At 40.0% G+C, this 16,488-nt stretch overlaps 2 protein-coding genes across 4 annotated transcripts in view; one reads left to right on the top strand and one right to left on the bottom strand.

Annotated features, from left to right (window-relative positions):
- CA10 (carbonic anhydrase 10) overlaps positions 1 to 2,135 on the top strand; it is a 335,728-nt gene extending 333,593 nt beyond the window's left edge. For both annotated transcript variants that reach the window (XM_074970904.1, XM_074970905.1), the window contains exon 10: positions 1,045 to 2,135. In XM_074970904.1, coding sequence (XP_074827005.1) covers positions 1,045 to 1,067 — 23 coding nt within the window. In that variant the 3' untranslated portion in view covers positions 1,068 to 2,135. The remainder of the gene's footprint in view (positions 1 to 1,044) is intronic.
- LOC141998222 (myb/SANT-like DNA-binding domain-containing protein 7) overlaps positions 1 to 16,488 on the bottom strand; it is a 121,250-nt gene that overhangs the window by 37,262 nt on the left and 67,500 nt on the right. The window contains exon 3 of one of the 2 annotated variants that reach the window (XR_012641809.1): positions 1,372 to 2,658. The exons of the other annotated variant lie outside the window; for it this stretch is intronic. The gene's annotated coding sequence lies outside the window, so the exon portion shown is untranslated. Of the gene's footprint in view, positions 1 to 1,371; positions 2,659 to 16,488 lie in introns of those variants that run through there. 2 annotated transcript variants of the gene reach the window in all.

Here is a 16,488-nt window from a genome sequence, read left to right on the forward strand (position 1 = left end):
ACACCTCACTCCAGCTTATGACAATAGGATAATTTGTAGCTGTAGGTTGTTTTTCTTGAAAAAGAGGTATGGCACGTGCAAATGAGAATCAAAACATAATTGTGCAGATTCTGATCTCAAGTGGAGTAAAATAATAGGCCATGTGACAATTGAAGGAAATGTTATAAGGAAATAAAATGTACTTCTGCTCTGAAAGGTGACTCCATAAAATTAGTAATGTAAGGTTCCACGCTGATTATCTCTTAGCTATTTCCGGAACACATCATCTCACTTTATAATTATGATTTTTCCAGTTGCAAACTGACGATCTAGCTGAGTTCGCTTTAGTTTTCACAACATCAACAACAGACGTTGTGCAATTGGAACTCGGTTTACAATTTCTGTTCATGCTGTTGCCTCCAGAATAGCATCCAACTCCCTCTCCCAGAGCTGTGTTGGCTCCACGGAGATCGTGGGTATAAACATTGGTAGAAATGGGATAGTATTGAAAGTGAGCAGATATGATAGACTTAAGCAGCTCAATTGAGCAGTCAGGTGCCATTGTGCAGTTGAATCACACTAAATAATTTGATAAAAACACTATGTGAAAAATATCAGGAAGGATGATAGTAGAAGTGGTCTGAAATGGGAAATTCAGGTTTCAGAAAGGAATGATTTCTCGAATATTCCAAATTTTTCAGTTTTCAGTTCATATTCCTCCCCTTCCCGTTTTTCTCTTTTCCACTGAAAAATGAGTGAAGGGGGTGAGGAAGGGGTAGAAAGGAAAAAAAATTCTGAAAAAAGGCAAAAACATGACTAAATATTTCATTTTCCAATTTAAAAATTATAATAATTTCCTATTGAAAAAGATATTTTTCATTTAAAAATTTTTGACCAGCTCTAGTCTAGTGGTAAGACTAAGAGCCACATTCTCAATTCATAATTTTGAAATTACTCAACAACTATTTTCTATAAAATACAAACATTGAAGGCACTCAATTTTAAAAATCAGCAATTTTATATTTGGTGTTTTGTAAAGTATAACTGTTATTACTTTTCTTTCAGTAAATGAATGGCTCCTCAAGTAATTAAGACAAACAGGAAGAACTCCTCACCTCAGTGGAATGCTACTACTGTGAATTGACATAATCTAGAATGCACCCAATCTCATTCACTCTTTGGATTCATGACAGTATGTGCAAACGTGCTGCAAGAAAAAAGCTGCCAAGATGGAAACGTAACTAAAAATTCATTCATATGATTGATCGTAATAAAAAAAAGAAAGAGACAATAACTACAGTAAATGTGATTACAATTTTGATACAGTTTTCCTGAACTAATTTAGCTTCACAAAGAAAGACTTTTCAGCCTTTGTACATATGAAATTCTTTCTTTCCTCCCCTTCAAAAAAAAAAAAATAAGAAAAAGGTGGCTCCGTACAGCATCAAAGTGGAGTTGTGTTCTGTGTGCCAAGTAATCCTTGGAAAGCTCTCATTATATCCCTATCATTAATGGATACTGACAAGACAGAACAAGAAGATTGTAGAGGAAACTTATTTCTCGGTTATGATCCTTCTGTTTATTTAATTAAAAAAGGACAGACATTGAGAGATAAGTAGTGTAAATATATCACAGCAGAATATAAAAGAAATTGAAATATATCCCCCTTTGTCACATATCTGTAGTAGGATTTGCCAAAATCAGAAATGATCCATTTTCTGTTTCTTGTTTTACAAAGGTCATACATTGTGTTTGGTTACTGTTAACAACTCAATAAATGTGTTTAACAAATTTAATTTAGTACACTCGCTTTGGTTTATTTTTCCTTTCTGAAATGATAAGCCTCTAGCACTTGAGGCAGCTTTTCTTTTCTTTTTTACTTTATTTGTTTGCAGCCAGTTTAACTGAGTTAATGGCAATTAGGAATGTATTTAACAAAGCTAGTGTAACTTTAATTCCATTTTATGGTTCATCATTAAGAAGAATTAGGCTCCAGAAGCGGAAGGCAACTGAAAAATGGGTTAGTTTAAAATTACCATTTCCCGGTTTGAGTCCATTATTGAGACATACAAATTCAACCTTGTAAATTGCTGGAAGGGATATATTTTCTTTACAGATGTAGCAGGAGCTGACCAAGTTAAAGCTAATGCCTTTTTTCTTGTTTATAATGGTCATTCACTGTGTTTGGTTACTGTCAAGAACTCAATAAATGTGTTTAACAAGTTCACGTGTGCATATTTTTGATGTTCTTGTATTTACCAATCTTAAAGTTGTCTAATCAGTTGGGTCCCAACTAACCAGGAATCATCCCTCTCTCTGTGATCTACCATGACAGCTGTCAAGTATCAGGGGGTAGCCTTGTTAGTCTGTATCCAGAAAAACAACAAGGAGTCCGGTGGCACCTTAAAGACTCAGATTTATTTAGTCTTTAAGGTGCCAACGGACTCCTTGTTGTTGTCATGACAGCTGTGATCATAATGGGGATGTTGCATCTGATCGAGCAAAAGGTGAAACTATCAGGGGCCAAGTATTCTTAGTGGCTGAACCTGGGGTGTGGAATTTCCTGTCACCAAATATCAGGGCGAGCCCAATTTTGCAGTGTGGGCACAGTGTAGAGCCTCTCTTCACACAGACCTCCCCTCAGTGACAGCAGGGGCAGAACAGCCAGCAGCATTTCTCCTGGAGACAAACAAGCAAGAAAAAAAGGCTGCTTTAAGAAAGTATCGTACATGGTTGAATGGTGAGAATGGAACTGATGTAATTGTTTATAGTGGGCACGGCACCCAGCTGGTGAAAAGTGCATTATGAATCATAGAATATCAGAGTTGGAAGGGACCTCAGGAGGTCATCTTGTCCAACCCCGGGTCAAAGCAGGATCAATCCTCAGTTTTTGCCCCAGATCCCTAAATGGCCCCCTCAAGGATTGAACTCACAACCCTCGGTTTACCAGGCCAATGCTCAAACCACTGAGCTATCCCTCCCCCCACATAAATACATAGGCTAGATACACATTATTGCTTAGCTACACTCACTTATATGGCGGTCAACATTATTTTCTTAGCTGTAGATTTGTGTGTATGTTCTTATCCTAAATTGAAAATATACACTACAGTGTCAAAGTTTGTGAGTACTGAAACCAGATAAAAATGTGAACACCTGGACTCAGTGCGACCAATCATCATCACTTCTGCAACCCCACTGACTCTAAACGTGAGAAATTAATCCTAAGGCGGAAAAGGACAATGCCAATTGCAAGTGGCATTGGACAGAGAGCTACACACACCGCTGCATGGGGCATGGAGTGGCAGTTTGCCATCATTCCATAGGGTCACCTGTTGTAAGTTACAACCTGCTGCTGTCAGTACATCTGTGAAATAGCTGGCAGCTGTTTATCGGAGTTTGTCTGGTGACAGAAGGTAGGAAAGATAAGCCAGGTCTCCATTCTGAAACTTTTAATAAGTAATAAAACCTTTTGGGTATTTCACCAAAAGCTAGCTGAGGGGATTTTAGACAGAAGGAATGACATGATAGAAAATGCTGGTCCCAGTGAGGATTCATGCCGTGGATTAAGTGAAGCTGGTATATAGAAGCCTTGCAAATAGAGAAATGCAGTAATCACACGGGGATATCGCACATGCATTTGTCAACATTTCCAAATCCATTTTGCAAACTAATGGACTCCATCTCGGCAAGATTTTTTTTTTAAATGATAGAAATAGTGGAGATAAGTCCAAACTACAGCACATGATCATTTGGGTACGTTCATATCTGGATTCACAAATCAGAGCAGCCCCTTATCATGGGCCAAATCGAAACTCTGAACTCCAATACCCACAAACATTGGGAACATACAGATCATGATTCCAATTTTGCAGCTTCTCTCTCCAAAATCAAACAGAGCTGAGCATAGATACAGAATGTCATTCCAGAGGCATAACCTGGCATGAAGTGGAACCCCCAATATCTATGGCCAATCAACAAGACCTGTAGATAGCAGTGCATTCTCAGGCTACAATGATAAGAGACTGAAAGTGCTACATGAAAAACTGAAATGGCAGAGTGCTAAGCCAAAGGTCAGAGTTATATAAAAAAACATCCTACACAGATCAGATGCAGACTTGCTGATAGAACCCACAGGGGAATGCTGAGAGAAGCAGGAATGTGACTTGGGTTGGGTTGGGAATCGTAACCATACTTTTTTTGTATGATACCACTACAGGGCGGAGTTAAGGTTGTTTAAATGTCTTAACTTTGCATTTCTTACCTTACCCTTAAAATAAATCCAAACATGGTAAGGTAACTGTCATTCCGGCTTTCCTACGTTTATTTTGGTTGATTTGGGGATAATTACAACATCCCAATAATTTAGTTTTACCCATAAATAACCGATCCACTCTTTTACTCTTACTTCCATCTTAATGTAGTTTTTATGGACATAGATATAAGGGCCAACGGAGACATTCAGCCTTGGATGCAGGTCCAGATTCCAAAGTGAACCAGTGTTAAAACCAGGTTCAGACATGAGGTTTTGACTCAGGCCCATCTCTATAATAAATTCAGAGTTAAGCAGCTGGTAAAGCTGAGCAAAAAAATAAATAAATTGCCATTTGTAGACATTATATCAAACTGTTTTATAAATTTTAAATGCAAGAAAACTACAGAAAAGGTAAGAGCCCAACATTTAGTACAGGGAAAAGGGAGAGCAAAGAACTATATGGAAAGATTAGCAGAATAAGGATGAACTCTGGGAAATTTACATCACATTTGGTTGTACAGTGTTTGCGTCGTCATTAACAGGAGAGAGGAAAGTAATGGGAAAGATATTTAAAACTGAAGTGATGTTTCCAAAGCCTAGAGAATGGAGGGGAATCAGAATCCATATGGAAATTTGCTAGTATTGATGTCTAAAGTTGGATTTAAAAATCAACAGGCCTTAAGGAAGAAAATGAGATGGTACCATTTATGTCTCAGGTCTAAGCAAGATTTTCCTCAAGATTTCTTCATGCAGTTGGTCCATTAGAAAAGGGGAAAGATATGTCCCCCTCGCCCTTTGGCACAAATAGTTTAGATAGGTGGCTTTAAAAATCAAACTCCCCATGCTCCAAAGGCTCTTGGATAACAGACCAGATTACCCTGGAGAAATAAGAAATTTGCAAACTACACATCAGAAAGAGGTGGTCCTGGGCATTTTCATAACCTGGACATCTCTACTGTATAGTCCTAGATATTAGGTCAACATGAGAAGTTATTGGGGAAATGGCATATTAATTATTAAAATAGTTGAAAAAACCTGTTTTGAGGATATACAAAGAGGGAATGAGAAAGACAGAGACAGAAGCACAGTGGAAAAGAAATGTTTGCAATACACTAGAAAATGTGATAGGAACAAAGAGAAAGCAAAGCTCTCCCTTTCCCTCTTTCCTTTATTTCCGTTTTAATGACACAATAATACAGCAGCAAGGGAAGTTGATTTCAGGTCTTGATTCCTTTCAGGCATAATTTGAAATTTGACAGTAATGAAGAACAACAACATTTGATGGCAAAGTTTTGCCAGACGGATGGCCCCGTTCATTAAACATTTATGCTCTATGCCTGTGTTCCATGTACTGAAGACAAAGCCACAGAAATGAAATTTCATCCAAGCACTGTCCATGCTTTTCTGATGAAGACGTTCAGCTGAAATGCTTGAATTAAAAACTAAAGCACTGACATTCTGTCAACTGATTTACAAATGAACATATCAACAGGGGTGGGTAGAGAGGCAGTTCTGTGAATTCCTCTCTTTAAAGAGTGCAAAATACAATCTCTCTCAAGGGTACCTTTACCAAAGGGTAAAGCAGAGTCTGAATTCTGTGGGCAAGGATTTAAAATCATTCAAATGGCAAGCTACCAGCAGAATCTTGTAATTGGCATTCAACATTGTTATGCTTTTGCACTACATTTCGCACAAGGCTCATCTGCACAGACCAGTGCCTGGGGCTTCAAGTCTGAAAGAAAACCAAGTCTCCCACAATCAGACTCTGCTTAGCCTGAGGAAACATGCCATCAAATAAAGCTAAGATAGATGGATAGGCTATTACGATACCCCATGTCACCAGACTAAAAACCAGCAAAACAACATAGGCCAGTGAGATTCAGGTCTCATGCTGCTGTAAATCTGGAATAACTTGTCTGACTTCAGTGGAGTTACACTAGTCAATGAAACTAAGATTAGAATCTGAATCCACATCCTGAAGAAAATCATGGTGTCCCTGCTAGCTACCAACGTGAAAAAGACAGTGATACCCCCCATGAAGACAACTCACAAAGGACCCACACTCTCCTTATCTCCTGCACTAAAACTTTAAGACCAAACCCTAACATGAAAATGAAAGACCTGAAAAACTTTCTGAAAGTAACAAACTGAGCCCCTTAACACTGCAGTACCTCTCTGTGAGCAAAGAGAAACTTTTTGTCATGCTAAGAATTTCACCCTCAACATCTTTCCTCTTTTGTCTGGTGCCCTCATGCTCTGCCATGGCACCTGAGGCGGCTACTCTAAGCCCAACAGGCACAGCACAGAGGAGCTAAGTGAGGGCCAAACAAGTCGGGGGAAGAGAGGCTGAATTTGAACTTCTTCACTGAGGGGCACTCCCAACTGAGTCAATCCGGTTCTCCACTGTGTCATCAATTAGAAGATGAGATGGAAGAATCCGGGCAGCTAGGAGCACAAGTGAGAGTTGGTGGCCCACATAATGAGCAGTGGGTACTGGGAGCATGTTGAAAGGAAAAGGGAGGGACCAGAAGTGTGGGGAAAATGTAGGGACCTGGAGAAGAAAGAGAGTTTAAAATAATTCAAGTAAGGAGGAACAGAGCACTGGGTAAAAGGGAAGAGAGAAGGACAGAATAACCTGAATTGAGAGGTTTGATAAGACAGAACGGAGAAATCAAAAATACTGAAAAGATGTACTGAAATATATATTATAAAGAAAAAATGTGAAGGGAAAGAATGGGAAGAAGAAAGAGGAAGAATAAAAAGCAGCAGATGTAGTAGTTATTCTTGTAGTGTTTAGCTGTTTCACAAAGTTTGTTTCCAGAATATTGCAAATAATACAGAAATGAGTGATTTTATGTATCCTCATATTTTAAGGCCCAATTAGACTGATGCACAAGTTTTTCCCTGCAATTGTTCGTGAGTGCAGTTCTTTGTGACATAAAGTTGTAGTCCACATTACACACACACACACACACACACACACACACACACACACACACCCACCCTCTATCTACATCGAGAGGTACAAGCGTTCTCCAAAACACTGAACGTGACTATGTAGCTGGAAGTGGCTCAGGAGACCTTGAGCCAAATTCAGGCCTGGGGTTAATATATTCAACAGCACCCAAGTCAATGGTGTTGCAACCCCTTCTAACAAGTTTGAACTTGGCCCTTAGTTGTGGCTGGGAAGTAGGCATGGAATCTAGTATCCCTTGGAAGATACTAGAACAAATTATTAAACAATCAGCTTGTAAGCACCTGGAGGATAACAAGGTTATAAGGAATAACCAGCATGGATTTGTCAAGAACAAATCATGCCAAACCAACTTAATTCCATTCTTTGATAGAGTTACTGGCCTAATGGATTGGGGGGAAGCAGTATATGTGATGTATCTTGATTTTAGCAAGACTTTTCATACCGTCCCATATGACATTTTCATAAGCAAACTAGGGAAATGTGATTTAGATGAAATTACTGTAAGGTAGGTGCACAGCTGACTGAAGGATTATACTGAAAAGCAGTTATCAGTGGTTCGCTACCGAACTGGAAGGGCATATCTAGTGGGGTCCTGCAGAGGTCAGTCCTGCATATGGTACTACTCAATATTTTCATTAATGACTTTAATAATGGAGTGGAGAGTATGCCTATAAAATTTGCAGATGATACCAGGCTGGGAGGAGTTGTAAGCACCTTGGAGGACAGGATGAGAATTCAAAATAACTTTGACAAATTAGAGAATTGTTCTGAAATCAACAATATGAAATATAATAAAGACAAGGGCAAAGTACTTCATTAGGAAGGAAAAATCAAATGCACAACTACAAAATGGGGAATAACTGACTAGGTGGTCCTACTGCTGAAAAGAATCTGGGGGTTATAGCAGATCAGAAATTGAATGTGAGTCAACAATGCGATGCAGTTGCAAAAAAGGCTAATATCATTCTGGGGTGTATTAACAGAAATATTATATGTAAAACACGGGAGATAATTGTCCTGCCCTGCTTGGCACTGATGAGGCCTCAGCTGGAGTACTGTGTCCAATTCTGGGCACTACGTTTTAGGAAAAAGTCCAGAGAAGAGTGACAAAAGTGATAAAAAGGTTTAGAAAACCTGATTTACAAGGGAAGATTAAAAAAATCTAGGCATATGTTTAGTCTTGAGAAAAGACAACTGAGGGGGGCAGTCTTCAAATATGTTAAGGGCTGTTATAAAGAGGATCAATTGTTCTTCATGTCCACTGAAAGTAGGCCAAGAAGTAATGGGCTTAATCTGAAGCAAGGGGAGATTTAGGTTAGATATTAAGAAAAACTTTCTAACTATAAAGGTGGTTAAGCTCAGAAACAGGCTTCCAAGGGAGGTTGTGGAATCCCCATCATGGGAGGGTTTGGGGTTTTGGTTTTTTTTTGTTTTTTTTAAACAAGTTGGACAAACACCTATCAGGGATGTTATAGTTACGCTTGGTCCTGCCTCAGCACAGGGGGCTGAACTTGACGATCTGTCGAGGTCCCTTTAAGCCCTACAGTTCTATGATTCTATATTTTACTTCCTTTATTTTTTTGAATTTAGTTTTAATATGTCAGATGAAAAATACCGAAGTGCATTTTTAGAACAGCATAGAACCTGACAAATTACACCTCCTTGGGCCATCTTGGAGGAATCTGTTTAGTGGAAATTATATTAAAGTAATTCATGTGATGTAAACCTTAAGTGTTCTATCACGACAAAGGGCTTAAGAAATAGGGTGCATATTCAATAAAACTTGCTTTGAGTTTCCATGGGTTGAAACTTGCACAGAGCCCTCAGAAAACTTCTCAGGGCTTTTTCACATTAGTTTTTGTTTTCTTTTAACAGAAGTAAGCCCAAGGGTGAAAGTAAGATGTTATGGGCCAGTACAGTGTACCGGCAAAAAGCGGCCACCTGTACCGGCCTGTACCACTGACTTTAAAGCGCTGCCGCAACAAGACCCTGCTTAAAGCACTGCCACAGCAGCGCTTTAACATCCATGCCCCTTTCCACTCCACCCGGGCCACCAACGGGGGGGAGGGGAAGGAGCAGCTACCCTGGAGCCACCGATTTAAAAGGGCCTGGGGCTCCAGCCACTGCGGCGCTGGAGCTCCAGATCCTTTAAATCGCCACTGGAGCCCCAGATGGCGCAAGCGGGCTGGCTGGGGGACGCTGACCCCCCAAGCCCCGCCCCTTCCACCCAAGGCTGTCTCCCCCATACTGGTAAGAGAGAAATTTTACTTTCACCCCTGAGTAAGCCTGAAATTATTACAAAATATAGCACAGGATTAATGTTCTTTGCAAGCAGTTTCATAAATATTGTAAAATGACTGTCACAGCTCAGGGCAACAGAACTTGTGGTCCCTCAAAGGCACCCACTCGAGGCTCCCAGCTGTTCTGTCACATGTCATGGTAGCGACTTGTTTGTGTCTCTCTCTCCTGACCATGGTTTTTCCAGGCTGCACAGTTCCCTGCCTATGCTGTGATCTCTCCAGTAAGCCAGACTGCCTAAACAGGCCAGGATCTGAGCTTTGCTTTCTCTCCAGAGATTAATTGCCAACAGGTACACGTTATCACACAGCTCTTCCTAAGCAAGCACATTTATTCTTAAGGTGAAATCAGTAAACAGAAAACATATTTTTTAAAAATAAAAAGAACCCACATGAATGCTAATAAGCTTACCAGAGATCACTCCCAACTCCAACAAGTATTATGGTCAGAGTCGGTCCTTCAAACCTAACCAATGGGTTTTTCTGTGGTAACAAGTTCATAACAGCTTTAGCTCATAACTAGCACACTCATGAATAGGTTAACTTTCCCTTTTTGCAGCTTGGGCTTTAATTTTGAGACTCTGGGAACAGGGAATCAGCAGATAATGATCCTCTCCTCAGAGAGTCGCTACAAAAGGCTTGGTTTTTGCATAAGTGTTTGTGCTGGGGGGAGGGGGGATTGCATTCACCTTCCCTTAGATATACTAATAAACTTTTAGTTTTCAGTTTACTAAAGGACTGGCTACCAGCGTGGGTTTTGGATAAGATCTGAAGTATATTTTGACCTGGGGTGTGTGTCTGGTGCTTTGGAACCAGAAGAACCGAATGTGTGTGATTCTTGGTTTTAATAATCGTTTATCACAGAATTCTGGTTTGTCTGGGTGGTGCATGAGGGGCTAGAGTGCCTGAAGAAGACTGTCTGTGGCCTCATAATAACTAGTATAGTGTTTTGGAAGCACACATTTGTTATTGGCTTGGTGAAATCTTACGATAGAACATACCACCAGTTTGGGGTACATGCCCTGTTTTATGGCAGTCTGACCTATGATTGGCATTTTTAGCTGTGTCCCATACGAGGCAGTGTGACATCTGGATGGAAAAAGAGCAGGGCTAGTGGAAGCTGTCTGGGTAGATAGTGAATGAGCATGGAGTTACCTGTACTGTTCACTTTTATCTATTGAGTAGTCCCAGACATCTAATATTAAGACTGTGGCCTGATTAAAACCATATCAAGTGTCTCCCGTCCTTCTTTCAGTGTAGCTGGACAATAAAGAGAGGTAAGCAATTGTGAAAGAGTTAGTGAGCTAGTAAAATAGTTTAATCATTCCATTTAGAGTGGATACCCATGTAGAAAGTATTCTAAACATCAGAAAAGATTGACTGCAAATTGTTTTTCATATCTAAACTTTAAAGTGACAACAGTCATTTCAATGCTAATTTCAACATTATTTGGAACAAGTGGTACCTTGTACCATTCATTAGGGATGCCATAAACATCCCACAGCTTATGGTGTCTCAAATCCAATTACCTTCCTATTCAAATAATGACCTTGAAGAGTTTCAAAAAACAAGAACACAAAACTCTTTTAGCTGCTTTTATGGCTATGTGGTGTATTGAAATAATGGAAAAGCTTTGTCAAAAGGTGGTCCTGGTAACACTTGTTTTATAGAGCTAAGCATTCAAATACACTGTATCGTCAGGTGAGTAAGTATGCTCTTAAATCTTGACCAATTTCATGGTGAAATTCCCACAGTGCAAAACATCTTGTAAAATGCAGGTGCTTTAAAAAACAACAACAAACAATGCAACGCCCAGTACTTTTCCTTAGCAGCTCCCCACATACCCAGGCAAGAGAGAACCAGAGAAGGTGCTAGTCTCCTGTAAACTACAATGCTTGATTTTGTTTTTATCTTCTGCCAGTAGCAGTCCAATGACTACTTCAGCTCATGGCTGAAATTTATGTACTACATAAGTTTGCCTACCCTGCATGTACCCAAACATAAGGTGTGGATCTGACAGCTGTGTTGTTATATTGGTTTCAATTGCATTTCACCACCCCAGAGGCAGCCGCATTTCATTCCCAAGGGGGCAATTTATCTCTATAGTTTATAAAGCATTTTGTGCTCCTTTGAAATAGAGGGTGGCATTTAAATGCCAGATATCACTGGGTGGAGAGAGACTGAGCAATTGCAACCCTGGATAGCATAATTGGGCCCAATCCTCAGGTTTTTCAAATTGAGCAGCAGCAGGTTGTGCTTAGCAGCTCTCAGGATTAGGTCCATGAAATAGACACATTACGACAGGTTTCAAACAATGAAAGGACCAGCAGAAACTGGTTACCTTGCAAAAATAGTCAAACAAAACTTCACAGGGAATGTTTTAGAGCAGCCATTAAGAGAAGGCACCTTGAGAACAATTCTAAGAGCAAGTTACATTGTATTTCCCTTTTAATAAATTCCTTAATAAGTAGAGATCCATAAGAGTTACGTATTGCTGTAATATTGAAACAACACACAGAGATTGCAAAGGCCAAGTGGTAACTGCCATGCTGAGCTCAAGAAGAAGTTTATGCGAGCATTACAAACAAAATCAATGATACTGTGCTGTACATACTTCTTTATACAAAACCTTACATAAAATACAGGACCAGTTGGGCTACTGCTACACAGAAACATAACACAAAAATCAACATGGAACTTCCTCCTTCACATCAACATAGTTAATACCACAAATCCCATCTTGCTAGGTCCTGTGAACTCTCAGCACCCACTGAGCCAAATCCTGAGCTCCTTAACCAGATGAATTCCCACTGACCTCAGCGGGATCTGAGAGATGTCCAACACAGTGCAGGATGGGGCCCAGATTTAAAAAAAAATTGAAACTTAAAATTTAAAAACAAACCAGGAATGCCAGAGCAGCATTATGGACTGACTTAAAATCCCCCAGAGCCAAGACATCTAAAGTTCAGCCTGTCACTGGAGCCTAGTGAGCAGTGGTTACATTTCTGCATGTCTCTAATATTACGCTTCTTCCTGCCTTATATTCAAATTTGCTTCTCAATTACCTTGTGCTTCAGAAAGTACTTTTCCATGACTTTGCATACCATGCTAATGCATAAGATAAGTAGGCTGGTAATAAGCTCGTTAAGTTATACTGTGCTTTACAGCATTATGCAGTTTCCCCCGGAAAATTGACTACAAAGTCCTCCTACACCTATGCCTGGGTTGTTATTCACCTATGTATTTATTTGCTTGCAAACTCCCCACACACACACACACCATTATTATAACACTTTTCATAATGCTAATTACTGTAATGATGTTTGAAGGGAAAGCATGTGTGGCAGTCACTGATCTTCCTCGAATGGTTAGAAAGATTCATATATCACATCCCTAGCATACAGATGCTACTGTCTTCATCTTGTGTTTTCAGAGCCCTGAGGAGTTTCATTTTTTTAAACTGATACGACAATTTCTCATGCTGTCAGTTCCAAACATGTATATTGACAAGAATGTCAAGAAGCTCTCTTTTGTGCATCTATTTTCTCTCTCCCACTTATTCAAAGTTTTACAAATAATGAGAAAGATGATTTACCCTTTAAGGTGAAAACAAATTCAAAGGAAACAATGCATTTAAATTCCTGCAACAGTATGATTAGCTGATCTTCTCCACAAAGCTTATTTTTATGGCTCATTGTCATTCAACTAGTATTCAACCTTTAGTTCAGGAACTGGGGAAAGGGACCTCAATAGATCGTTTTATCCGATAGCTGGTGGTGCAGTTTCAGACCAGCATGGTGATAAAAAAAAAAAATCTAACTAGATGCTGAAATATATTTGTTTATCAATCTCAGCTTTATATTCTTCATCACAAATATCTTTCCACTATAATGACGATTCCAGGTCAATTGTCAGAGAAGTCTTGAGACATTTTCATTTCTACCATCTATCTTTCAACAGCCAATAAATAAAGAGAAAAGTTTAAAAATAAAGCTTCCTACACAATAGGAGCTAGATTCACAAAGGGGACTTAAATGCCTCACTGCCGTTTTAGGTACCGTGAATCCAACATTTAGGTGCTACTGACATTCACATTGCTCTGCTGCCAACTAACCCTGGAGGCGTCTGGGTTTCCACTACTAAAATCCCTGAGGAACCTAAAATTTCTGCTGGCGGGCATACAAAAAGCCACAAAAGTTCATGTCAGGCTGCTCGGTGCCTAACTCACACCTAAACCCCAAGAGGATTCATGAATTAGGAGTTCCCTCCAAAGTCCCCAGCAGGGCCCAATCCAGTAGGCATGCTCAAAGCACGCTTAACCTGCACAAAAGATGACAAAAGGAAGAGGCGGGGCTGATGCACTCCTCCCTTTTATCCAATAGCCCAATGACTGGAGCACTCACCGGTGATGTGGGAGACGTGGGTTCAAATCCGTATGCTGCCTGATTCAGCGAGATGACTTGAATTCAGGTCTTCTATTGCCCAGCTGCATGCCCTAACCACTGGGCTAAAGGGTATTCTGAGATGGGTCTCTGTCAATCTCTCCAGCTGTCGCTGTTCCCTGTTGTATGAAATACTTATATAGTCACTGAGACAGAGACAGAGAGAGAGAGAGGATGACTCCAGGATCTCCCACATCTTGGGTGAGTTCTAATCACTGCGTGATTGAGTATTAAGGAGGCACCATCTCCTCTTCTTCCGTTTTTCCTGAGAAAGGACTGGCTTACTCATTAACTTCAAGAGAAGGTTCATGACTTTGAATCCTGAGCAGAGGTAGGCGCCTCACTCCCTTTGAAGTGTGCGACTTCTGTCATACCACTCTGTCCACTTTTCTTACTGGTTAGCTTAAGCAGGTCCCTGCTCAATGTGCGGACTTCTATGAATCCCTTTTTTAGGCACCTAACTCTCCCCACGCTTTGTATAGGGAACCCAGGTGCCTCATTTGGGGTTGTGAACACTACTAGTGGCAGGGCTCCCGAAAGTTAACTGCAACAAAGCTGAGCCTGGCAACACCTAAGTTCCCCTTTTGAATCTAGCCCTAGAAGCCTGAAATGTAAGAGTGCCTTGTAATGGCATAATCAACCATAGATGGGTCTCAGTCCATTTGATCTCAAACTGTCCCTAAGTTCAGGAGCATATGGATGCAGAGCATTCAGACAGCACAGGAATGGTATAGTGTAAGAATATGAATGGAAAAGAATATGGGCCAATATCTAATGACAACCACACACTTAGAAAATCTCATTCATGTTCAAACATGACTGGACTTGATGAAAACTAATTTCAATAACCGAGAGTGCTTTTTTTTTTTAATTTAAATTTTCATTAGCGCTTATCCTGAACCCACAGAATATTAAGATTTTTTTCCAGACTCTCGCAATGTTTCAAAGGGTAATGAACTAAATAGATTATTCAGCAGTGAAAAAATTCCACATCTGAGGTGACCCATTAAGTATAACCCAATCTTCCTGTTTCATGGAGAAAACAATAAAGGCTTTTTTTGTTTGTTTTGGGGGTTTTGTTTGTGAGTTGTTTTTGCTTGCTCAGGCAAAAAGCAATTTCCATAGGATGTTTTGCTCCAACAGCTTTGAACTAAAAATACATGTTCTGCTCAAATTGTAACTGCAGATTTTACTTTTATGGACAACGACCACTAATGAAAGGTCAGCTTCTGAAAACAATCACTGCCTAATGGTAACTGAAATCATCATTGTTTTTCCTCTACATTTAGAATAGAAACTATCTGTGTCCCAATTGTCGATAAATGTTGACCCTTTAATGACCACTACAGACCTATACAAACATTCCTTCACAGATACTAATGCAGATGGTCATGTCTGCAACTAACATGTGCTTATATTTCTGAAGAAATTCCCAATACATCACATACCACTGGAAACAGGTTTTTTTTGAGCCACTGTAGCAAAACTTGACATATACAATATATAAGCATAATATAAGTTTTATTGTGTTTGTATCATGCACTCTCACCCTCCGCCCACAAAATAAAAACATTATTGGACCCAATCCTAAAGTCTTTATTTTGTCAAAACTGAAAATATGTTTCAGGAGTGCACTACCTGAGTAAGGACTTCAGTACTAGGACACAGTAAGGACCTGTGTACTAGTATTAGTAACCTAGAGAGTATTAAAGTGGGGGGGAGGAAAAAGAGGAGAGAATGAAAGAGTTAGAAGTAAAGTCTGCAAAACACATCAATATTTAATGTGCATTTGTTCATACTCACTAGATTTCTGGAGCCTGAACACAGTTTTAAAACACCACCACCACCTTAAACTTATATAGCATTTAAACCTGAAGGATCCCAATGGTCAACTACTTCATAGATCACCAAAATGAAGTCACCTCTGGGGTTGAAACAGCTTCTGTTTAACAGTGCATGGCGCTGCCCTACAATTAAAAGCGAAGTATACTGTATTTCAGCTGAAACTCCGGGTGAATTTTAAGTGGGCAGGTTGGCCAGGACACCATGGCTGATACTAAAGCTGTTGCAGAACTGGCAGTTTAACTTTATTTACATGGGCTCATGCCAACATTACTTTTTGTTTCAGTTCACACAGATGCATGCAGCTCTCCAAATATTAGTGTGTTGATGATAGACTGAAATTTGACGTATCGCCTGGTTTCAAGCTCTTCACAAAACCAAGGGAAACGCAGCAGTTTTGTGTTTTACTTTTGGTTAGGGTGACCATATTTCCCTGTGCTGAATACAGGACACCTGGTAAAATTACTCATATTCAAGCGAGTTCAACAGCAATCAATCATACAAACGTTCAAATTAACATCAAGTTTACTGAGCCCCTGTGAAAAAGAAATACTGCATAGTTGGATTCTTTTTATTTACCTTCTTATCTTTAAGGCTTTAGGGTTCATACGGGGAGGGGTGACACACACCCCTCTGTCACACAGGGGAGGTAACCGACCAACCCAACCCTCCCTGCCCAGGGCTCTCCGCCCTTCA

Source organism: Natator depressus, chromosome 14 (assembly GCF_965152275.1).
Source record: "Natator depressus isolate rNatDep1 chromosome 14, rNatDep2.hap1, whole genome shotgun sequence".
Lineage (NCBI taxonomy): Eukaryota > Metazoa > Chordata > Testudines > Cheloniidae > Natator > Natator depressus.